The 10,543-nt window shown below is 37.9% G+C and overlaps 1 protein-coding gene across 1 annotated transcript; it reads left to right on the top strand.

Annotated features, from left to right (window-relative positions):
• The first annotated feature begins 477 nt into the window (after positions 1-477).
• LOC109205305 (C2 domain-containing protein At1g53590-like) lies at positions 478-10,174 on the top strand. The gene is made up of 12 exons (XM_019368011.1): positions 478-1,095; positions 1,246-1,320; positions 1,765-1,908; positions 2,188-2,283; positions 2,388-2,519; positions 4,117-4,269; positions 4,357-4,398; positions 4,651-4,699; positions 7,171-7,263; positions 7,342-7,528; positions 8,581-8,704; positions 8,915-10,174. Exons 1-12 carry the CDS (start codon positions 967-969, stop codon positions 9,917-9,919), a joined length of 2,229 nt encoding a protein of 742 aa, XP_019223556.1. The 5' UTR covers positions 478-966; the 3' UTR covers positions 9,920-10,174.
• The last annotated feature ends 369 nt before the right edge of the window (positions 10,175-10,543 follow it).

Here is a 10,543-nt window from a genome sequence, read left to right as displayed (position 1 = left end):
TCTCCTAGGCTATCCATTACAGCTTGTTTGGATGATTGTTACCCATTATATTGTATCGTATTGGTATTTTAAATACGGTGTTTGTTTTGATTGTTACTTAAATTTTATTATATCGTGTCGTTAAATCCGTTGTTACATAACGACGAAATATGCCACTTTATGTAACGACCGATTTGGTGTGGTCGCGTCGTTACCTTGTCTTTCTCTCAATCTCACCCTTCATTATTATTAAATAATTTTTTTTATCATTTACCCTACCTTTTTATATAATAATTTTACCCCGTATCATAATTTCTCTTTCTAATATTGTAAGTTTATTTTTCATGTGCGTAATATAATGAAAGAGTGACAAACGACACAATCTATCCAAAATTGTTACATTACGGAACGACACGTAACAAACATCCAAACAAGTTAGTATAAGTTATCCTTCGTATAACAGACATATCACCGAAGATGGAGCCCACAAATATAATTGGGAAAATTCTGCCGGTCAAAGCATGAAAACGGAAAAACACCAAAATCACGGACTCTACTCTCCCCACTCGCAACATGGTACAGTGGAGTCTCTTTTCATTTGAAAATCTCCACTCTCTTTTGATAAACTTCCGCCGATTTGCTTGACCACCGCGTCTCCGCTTCGTCCTCGTAATTACCCCTTTCTAAACCCATTTTCAAACCTTAAACCCGAATCATCTGCTCGGTTTGAACACCCCCAAGTTGTTCTCCCATCAGTTTCAGTACGTATACAAGTGTATACTTTTACGTTTAAATGTACGAAATAAATGGCTAGAGTACTTATTAGGCAATTAATGAGATTGAAGGAGAATGGACTTTGATGTTCGGTAATTACTGCAGTTGTTTTGATCAGAATTTTGGGTCAGGCGTTTATCCTAGTGGGTCTCTGTCATTTTTTGGATCAAGAACTGTGTGCAGAAAAAGAGGAGTTTTTTAAGGGATAAAAGAATGACGAGTATAACGGATGCTACAATAATTCATCATGTGGCCATTGTTTTGCTGCTACTATGGTTGCTTAATTCCTTCGATTGTTGCCACCCTTTTGCTTACTTCCTCTCCCTCATCTATCTCTACATGGTAAGTTGCTAAAAGATTGTATTTTTATCACTTCATGTACAGTTTCTTCGTCGACTGTCAAGTTTAGATGGTCTTATGTCAATTTTTTTCACTTCAATTTTCAGTTTTTTGATGTGGGATTTATCAAGATTATGCTCTTAAATTTTGAAGGTTCATGAGCAGTATGTGACTAAATTACGAAGGAAACTACAGTTTGAGGAGAAAAGACAGTCTTCTCAGCGCCGAGTAAGCTTTTTGCAATTTGATTCCCTCTTTTCTTAGTAGTCTTGTTTCCCTTTTATGGTCTGTTGAAGCTACTGTATTTAATAAATTTGGAAACTTTATTATTTTTTGGTTGTTGGATTTAACAGGCAAAAGTAATTAACTGAAGTGTGAAAAAGCACAAGATATTCTGATAGATTTTGGAACATTTAAGATTTATTAGTAGCAGTTCTCTAAAGTGACATATGCCTGAATTTTATTCTGATTCTTGCAGTTAATAAGAAGTGCAAGTTTTAGATGTGTCCTTTTTTCTTGGTGTTCCTTTAAGACCAAAATTGTAATTCTAATCTTTCATTATTGAGGGAATCTTTTAAGAGCTAGAGCAAGCAGCATCTTCCCTGCTGAATCTAGATGTAGTTTCGAGTTACGGACTTGTTTTGTTTAAAGCATTTTTTGGGCTTTTACCAGGTCCTTTCAGACTCCGAATCAGTGAGATGGTTAAACTATGCGATTGAGAAGATATGGCCTATCTGCATGGAGGAGATTGTTTCACAGAAAATTCTCCTCCCAATCATTCCATGGTTTATGCAAAAGTACAAACCCTGGACTGCTGTAAGAGTTCAAACTATGTTTTCCTTTTGCTGAACTGCCTAATTACTTTCTTACATTCTTGATTCGATGCATCATATATCATGTAATGCTTCTGTTTTCTACATTTTTCCTGTATTTAGTGTTTTTTCTTGAATTCAAGCAGTTCTACTTTCTTCAACACTATAGTTATTCATCCTTATCCCTTAACCAGCAAATCTGTAACTTTACTCTGATGAATTAATTTGTTTGTTGAGCTGAGTTATCAGGAGTTCTTTTTTCTAACTCCCCTAATGCATACAGAAAGAAGCTGCAATTCAGCATCTCTACTTAGGAAGAAATCCACCTATGTTCACAGAAATGAGGGTTCTTCGTGAATCTACTGGAGATGATCACTTGGTATGTAATCCTGACTCAAGAATGTTTGATTTATGTCAGCAGTTTGGCTTCTGCACATTTGTGCTCGATTTGGTGAGGCTTAAATTTTCTTATAACACGTGCAGGTCCTGGAGTTGGGGATGAATTTTCGTACTGCTGATGACATGAGTGCAATTCTTGCGGTGAAACTGAGAAAAAGGTTGGGCTTTGGGATGTGGGCGAAGTTGCATCTGTTGGGCATGCATGTTGAGGGAAAGGTGATTCACTAATGCAATTAATGTTGTGAAAACCTGATACTGAAGAGGGAAATGAGGTTGGGGGATGGGGAGATTAGTAGTATCAGTTTAATGTTCAGTACTTATAGTTGCAAATTCTGTGAAACTTTGAAATATTAGTATCGAGTCATAAAAACTTTGATTAGTTTGTTTCGAACGACTCTCTTTTCACGTAGAAGTGCTTTACACACTCTTGATGTGAGCAATATTTAGCTAAGAAGAGCTGATTAAAAACTATTTAGCTAGAAAGATAGTTGAAGACTGAATTTTAAGGCTTGAAATTCAAGGATTTGCGGCCCTATTCTTGTGTGCTTCGGACATACGATTCCTTCTTGGTATTCTTTTTATATTATTGCTATATTATCTTGATCATTATTAGGGTAAACAACACGGTTTCGTAATGTTTTCTTCTTCCTTTTTTTTGTGATGAAGTAAGGCTTGAAGAGAGTAGTTTTATTAAAGCCTAAAGAAATATCTGATGATGAGAAATTTTCTGGTTCTAGACATTACTATTTCTCAGATAAAGAACATGCTCCATGTAAACTGGTAGGATCACATGAGATATTGATAGAGTGACACTTCACATATTAACCAACTTTTCGGAAGGTGCTGAGAGATTCTATCTAAGGTGAATTGCTACAGAGATCTTCAAGTCATAGGTTTAAGTAGCTCATCCTGATGCTTTGCAAAAGGATCCTTCTGGTCGATTCTTGTTGTTCTTTATTTATCCCATATTGTGTTCCACAGTCAGTGGGTGCATGCTAAGTTGCTCCGACATGACAGTTTAGCCGCCGCACCCGTGTCGACACGACACTAGTATGGGTGTGGGTATGGGATTCGTACCGAATCTGGTCAAACAATTTTGGGTACTTTGACCTCGACGAATGGAAAAATTCGAGACGAGAGACAATTTGATTCCGTAAATCAGAACCAAAACTAGGGTAAATTTGAAGAAAATAGCATATCTTATCTAGGAAATTAATCTTTTACTTATCTGCAACTTGAGAATCTTTACAAGCTATACGTAAGTATTCTACAAAATTTCTCATTATTTAGAGATTTTTTTATATTTTTATTTTTTTGAATTAATTTTAGCCGGGTCCCCCATCCGTATCCGTGCTAGGTTCTTTATTCCTGAATCTTAGAATTTACATCTTGAAGGATCCGACCTCTAGATCCACACTTGTGTTGGACACCCGCACACGTGTCCGAGCAACTTAGGGTGCATGAGTTGCGCCACATGACATATAAATTACCAAGTGGTTCACATCTTCTCCTGATTTCTTGCACATGAAGCACCAAGTTTAGTGAGCTAGCCTTCTATTCGTCAAGGTTTTAGCTGTAATAATGGCTTTTTAGCCAAGCAAACAAGCATACTTTTCTAGGTGTTCTAGGCATGCATACAGCATACCAAATGAGGAAACTCATGACAATTTTAGAGAATTCTTTGTTCAGCATTGATAGTTTAGCCGTTGAATATAGTTATTCTCCTCTCAACTCTTTTATTCCTTTGTATTGTTTGATGGCCATCTTTTAATTCCTAAAATAATATATTTGAATGTATCGCTGTTCCATGTAGGTCTTGGTTGGGGTAAAGTTCTTAAGGAAGTGGCCGTTTATCAGTCGGTTGCGGGTGTGCTTTGTGGAGCCTCCTTATTTTCAGATGACTGTGAAGCCAATTTTCACACATGGGCTTGATGTAACAGAACTTCCTGGAATTGCTGGATGGATGGTTAGTTCAATGCGTATCTCTGTGTCTGTGAAACATTGAATTCACATTTAGACAATCTTCCTAAGATTTGTTTGTCATCCTTATCAGGATAAACTACTTGCTGTTGCCTTTGAGCAGACACTTGTCGAGGTGCGGTTCGTTCATATTTAAGTCTGTCTTATATTTAACGTTATTACCCTAATATGCTTGTGGTAGAAGCACATTTTAGACTTTGATATGCTTCAGAATGGTGAAAAAAGTTTCAAATAAGTTACGTTTTTGCTGAAAATGGTTTGAATAGCTTACAATCAGGTAATGTGGTCTCCAAGTACCCGAAAGAAAAGGAAAAAGAGATAGCCTTTGTAAAGAGCTTTAGACTAAGTTGTTCATAATATCTTGCAGCCCAACATGCTGGTGGTGGATGTTGAGAAGTTTGTGTCGCCGCAACCAGGTAATGGTCACGCTAGCTCCCGCTCACCCAAACCTTTTGGTGCTTGGTTTGCTCCAATATTATTGGCTCCAGCTCATTGACAGGAAATTTGAATTTAATTTTAGATACACGAATTATCAATACCCTAGCAACTATAATTAGAGAATGTTTCAATTAGTTGAGATGGAAATTTCATTTTTTTGAAGAAAAATCATTATGAAGATTGTTAAAATTTGAAAAATAATGTCTTAATATATTAAAAAGATTTATATGCATATTTGAAGTTTGATTTCAATCTATAAGTCTTATTATTTGTAAAAAGTAGGTAAATAAGTGAGAACGGGCTTTTGAGACTTTACAACAACAACAACATACCCAGTATAATATCACATAGTGGGTCCGGGGAAGGTAGTGTGTACGCAGACCTTACCCCTACCTTTCTGGAGGTAGAGAGGTTGTTTCCAATAGACCCTTGGCTCACGCAAGCATAGGTACCACAATAATAACAAGAAACAAGACGGGACAACACCAAAAAACAATGTAAAAGCAGCATACTCAACCAAAAAAAAAAAAACAGGTATTCAAATAAGCCTACTACCAACCACATGCGAGAGTACGTACTAACACTATCGGTATGAATAATCTAGACTACCTAACCTACTATCCTAATCTTCGACCTCCACACCTTTCTATCATGGGTCATGTCATCAGTCAGCTGTAGCTGCGCCATGTCATGCCTAATTACCTCACCCCAACTCTTCTTCGGCCTACCTCTACCTCTCCTAAGGCCTTCCAATGTCAACCTCTCACACCTCCTTACTGGAGCGTCTGTGCTTCTCCTCCCCACATGTCCAAACCATCTAAGCCGTGCTTCCCGCATCTTGTCCTCAATAGGGGCCACACCCACCTTGTCCCGAATAACTTCATTCCGAATCCTATCTAATCTGGTGTGCCCGCACATCCATCTCAACATCCTCATCTCTGCTATGGCACATGACTTTTCTCCATCCAAAAGTTAACTTTGAAGATCGAGTCTCGTTTTCCAGTAAATGTTTAGAGTATCATGTGCACAATTCAAAAATTAGGACAAAATGCGCACATCCGCTTAAACCAGGTATCGAGAATGCAATTTCTGAGGGCCATCGGACTGGGTAAAACCTGAATTAACCGTGGTGCACTTGCGGGAAACTCCTTGCCGAGGGCCTGTGCACCCCCGGGATTAGTCAGGCTCTTAGAGACTCGGACACCCGGTGCAAATCAAAAAAAAAAAAGAATGCAATTTTGCCTTTTTTTGTTGTTCTTTGTTCTTTTACTTTTGTAAAGGGGTTCCTCTAACTGGTTTTAACCCTGAACTTGTAACCTACTAACCCATTCAGATATCAGGTTATTTCTCTGGATTAAAGTAAATCAAGGAAAAGAAGTTTTAGAAGGCCAACTCCTGCTTGAGTAAATAGATAATTACCCCTAGTTATGTTGGGATAGAGGGAAGATTATAGCGGCTTGCAAGCATTTTTATTCTACCGATATTTGATTCTGTGCTAGTGTTGTGGAAGAAGTCCTGGTTACATGAATGGCAGTGAAGTTAACTTCCTGGAATATTTCATTTGTTTTAAGATCATTATCCACAATGTTATAAGGTGATATAGGGCGGTGAGTGAACCATGTCAGTTACTCATTTTTTATTACTTAAACTGGTTGATAGTCTGATACAGAACGTGTTGATGATAAAGTTCTAATATGAGCCATACTGCACTGGCAGGGGATTGAATAGGATTTGAGGTGGTGGTCATGTTTCCTAGAATATTTTGTGTGTTGTAGTGGGTGTCTCGACCTAATCAATAATTGAAATTACATAGAAGCATACAAGTTTTGCTACCATTCACTTCCCCACCCCCAGGAATAATAGAAAAGGAAACAAGTAAAAACATTAGGGCCTCAATGTGCTTGAATTTAGTCTATTTGTTTCTAAAACAGTAGGCAAGAAGCGATCTTTGAAATATTTTTTTAATTAATGGTGGAGATGTTCATAGAATTGGAACATTGCATGCTGATTGTCAAACACAACACTTTTCATCTTTCATGTGTATAATAGTATAATACATACTCCCTCTGTTCCAGTTTATGTGAACCTATTTCCTTTTTGGTTCGTTCCAAAAAGAATGACCCCTTTCTAAATTTAGTAACAATTTAGCTTAAACTTACAATTCTACCCTTAATGAGAAAGCTTTATAACTACACAAATACTCTGGGCCCCTTTTTGACTTGTTTAAGGCATGCCCAGTCAAACAGGTTCACATAAATTGGAACAGAGGGAGTACTAATTAATCATACGTTTGTACATGCTGCAGAACTTGTGTAGATGGAAATATATGGGATTAGAGTTGTTGGGCTTCTGTTTTTTCGAATGATGGAATTCAATTAAGTGTGTACCGCTGTTATAAAAAAATTTGTACAACTGCTGCTAGATAAGTCTTTCATTCTGATTTTGTCAGAAAACTGGTTCTCGGTTGATGCTAAGGAGCCCATTGCTTTTGTTATTTTAGAAGTTCTTGAAGCAGCTGACATGAAGCCGTCAGATTTAAATGGTAGGTAGAAAATAGTCTTGCTGTACTTCTGTGAAATTCTTAGAAATATATGCCTAAGAGCTGGGTGGTCTTTTGCAGGATTGGCTGATCCATATGTTAAGGGACACCTTGGCCCCTACAGATTCAGGACTAAAACTAAGAAGAAGACATTGACTCCACAGTGGAATGAGGAGTTCAAGGTTCCAGTCTGTACATGGGAGTCTCCTAACAACATGCTCAATGTAGAAGTTCGTGACAAGGACCGTTTTATTGATGATACATTGGGGTTCGTCCTATTCTCTCTTGGCAATTTAAATACTAGCCGCTTACGTTCAGAAATTTTCCTTCTTTTGTGGCCTCTTCCGGTCTTGTGACTATCTTAGTGACTTAACTCATGCTTTAGGGGTTTGAGTTCTATTTCTATACTCATTTTGTGCTCACAGTTTTTATCATGTTTAGCGTTGTGCTTCAGCTTTCTCTCCTGCTAATCTGGTTGCTACCGTACTATGCTGACATGCAAAATGGCGATTCTAGTTTTTGACGTATGTTTTATCATTTTGTTCGCATCTGGAGTTTTCTCATACGTGAGAGGAATTAGGGGTTTCTTATTTATGGATCCTGAAACATCAGAATGCCTTATGCCCATTTGCACATAGTGATTTTACCAGACAAATCTCACTACAATCGATTTGTTTGGATTTGTTGTTTTAGATTTGGTTTTTATCTCCAGCAGACCCCACTTCAACCCTCTGGAAAAGAAAGAAAGCGGAAAATAAAATTTTTTAATTAAAGGATCTGCATTTGTAATTTTGTTTTCTAGTGCTACTATTGAACTAGACGTGTAAAAGTTCTTCTGAACTTTGACTGCTAAAATAGAGAAGTGTCTTTTTTGACGTTAATAAACTGCATGAACCACCTAATCTAAAAGTTTAAGTTACACAAGGGATCACTTCTAAGTATTTATTTTAAACCTGCAACACGCCCCTTAATGTATAGAGTTCATACTTCTTTGTTGGGCTAAGCATGCAGAAATATATCCATGGTGTGTGGAGGCGAGGCGAGAATCTTAGGTCTGCCTACTTTGATACCATGTTGAACTATGTGTACTGTGTCATCTGAAAGTTAAAACTTTTAGATTATACTACTATTCTACTCATTTATTTTGGCCTGCACCAAACTTATTGGACGATAAATTTTTCCCTTTTGGTGTATGCATTATCTGTCATTTTTCCGTTTTTCATTTTGACATCAGTATGTTTTCCAACTGGAATATTATTCAAAGCTGACATAAGCAGCTAATTTACTTGAATGTTCTTTTTTTTTTTTGTGTGTGAACAGAGATTGTTCCATCAACATCTGTGATTTTAGGGATGGGCAGAGGCGTGATATGTGGCTGTCTCTTCAGAACATTAAAATGGGGAGATTGCATCTTGCCATAACTGTTGTTGACTGTAGCAAAAAGGTATATTTTCTTATGAAATTTGTCATGAACAAGAAATTAGAATTTTAAGAAGCAAAGATTTCGCAGGGATTATCTTCTTTGCACCTGAAAGTGCTTTGCGTTATTCTGCTGATGAATCATGAATGCACTAAAACTAGATAAGGACTATACTAAGTGTAACGCAGTGCTACAACGAAAATAAGGCAGTGCTAAGTTTTCAGCAATTTTCAGGACGCAGAGCAGTCATATGAGCGAGGAAGCGTGGACGATGAACAGGATATCAAATCTGCTGAAATGGATACAACTGAGCAAAGCTCCTTAACCACTGAATCAGCCGATAAATCATCAAAAACTGCAGATAAGTATGAACCTATTAATATCGAAGGGCAGCAGGAGACTGGTATATGGGTACACCACCCAGGGAGTGAAGTAGCACAAGTCTGGGAACCAAGAAAGGGAAAAAGCAGGGTTGATGGGGAAGTTCTTGGCGTGCGTGGTGATTCCAAGGGAAGTTTAAAGTCAACAGCAGGGGGCTCCACTTACAATGATGAGTGCAGGTCTGATGGAAGTGTTAATGGAAGTAAGCCAGATTCTCCTAGTCGAATTCACAGGGGTTTACATAAGATCAGCTCGCTTTTCCACAGAAGTCCTAGACACGAGGATAAGTCAGGCAATCTTGGAGAACCTGAGACATCTCAACACGAGAATCTTAGGGCAGTTAGTGCCAAGGAAATTGGGGTGAAGATTATAGTGGATGACACAGTTTCCCTTTCATCATTGGCCACAGCACCTACAGAAGATGGAAAAGAGAGTCATGAGGGAAATGGGGAACGCCCGAAAAAGGGGAGAGTGAGAGACAAGGCAAAGAACATCCTTAAACATGCTGGTAAATCTGTTGGTGGTGGCATAAAGAAAGCGGTGTCGCGGAAGTCATCAGGAAAATCTAAAGGGGAGCTAGAATCATCAGAGACAGAGAGAGTGAGCTCCATGGAATCTGATTCTTCTGATGCAGAATCTCAACCTTCATCAATTGATTCACCTCTAGTTGTAGCACCTTCAGTTGGCAACACTTCCTTAGCCAGCTCTGGTATTGAGAGTTTTGACACCACAATAAAGACTAGTGGACCGGTAGATAGGGAAAGCATTAAAGCTCCAGATGAGCTAGGAGGGAACGCAAAAGACAATCATGCCTTTGGTCAGACTTCAAGTTTCAAAAGTTTCGAGTTAGACCAATGAAACGAACTCTGAACATGTTAGAGGGCAGTTTTCTCATTTTCCCCCTTGTACAGTCTTTAAGCAGATTGATGTTCTTATTCCGTTTTACTTGTATATGCTGTTACGTCCTGCCTGTAATAGCTTCATGTAGGCTAAAGCAAACTGTACCATAAGGTTCAATGTGTCTACTTTTTTCAAGTTCTGTAAAATGTAAATCATGAAAATTTTGGAAAGGTCAATTTTTAATATTTACTTTCCTTGTTGGATTCCTCTCCAGTATAAAAGTACTGGTTTATCTTGGTCGAGTATGTAGGTCATCAATTTTGGATCTTCCATTTATTTGTTGGTTCTTTTATTTTTCCTGTGCTCCTCTTTACATGGATTTTGCGCTATAGGTCTTTGAATTGCTCTTGTCTGAGCTAAACGAAAGAGGTCTAACTCATTCAAGAAATGAATCAAGCGATTTCTCCGTATTACTTTTGGTGTATAGACGTCTTGTTCTAATCGTGTTAGATTCGAAGTCACTTCAGAAATTTTGTAATCTGCCAATAATGGGTTGTTACTGTATTTGTTCTTCTGCTCAATCCCTTTCCTTTCCTAAAATGAGTAGTTGTTATGTTAAGGGGACTACCTAAAGATGTACCA

Source organism: Nicotiana attenuata, unplaced genomic scaffold, assembly GCF_001879085.1.
Source record: "Nicotiana attenuata strain UT unplaced genomic scaffold, NIATTr2, whole genome shotgun sequence".
NCBI classification, from domain to species: domain Eukaryota; kingdom Viridiplantae; phylum Streptophyta; class Magnoliopsida; order Solanales; family Solanaceae; genus Nicotiana; species Nicotiana attenuata.
Note: the sequence above shows the minus strand (reverse complement) of the source record. Positions and strands in the feature narration are given on the sequence as shown.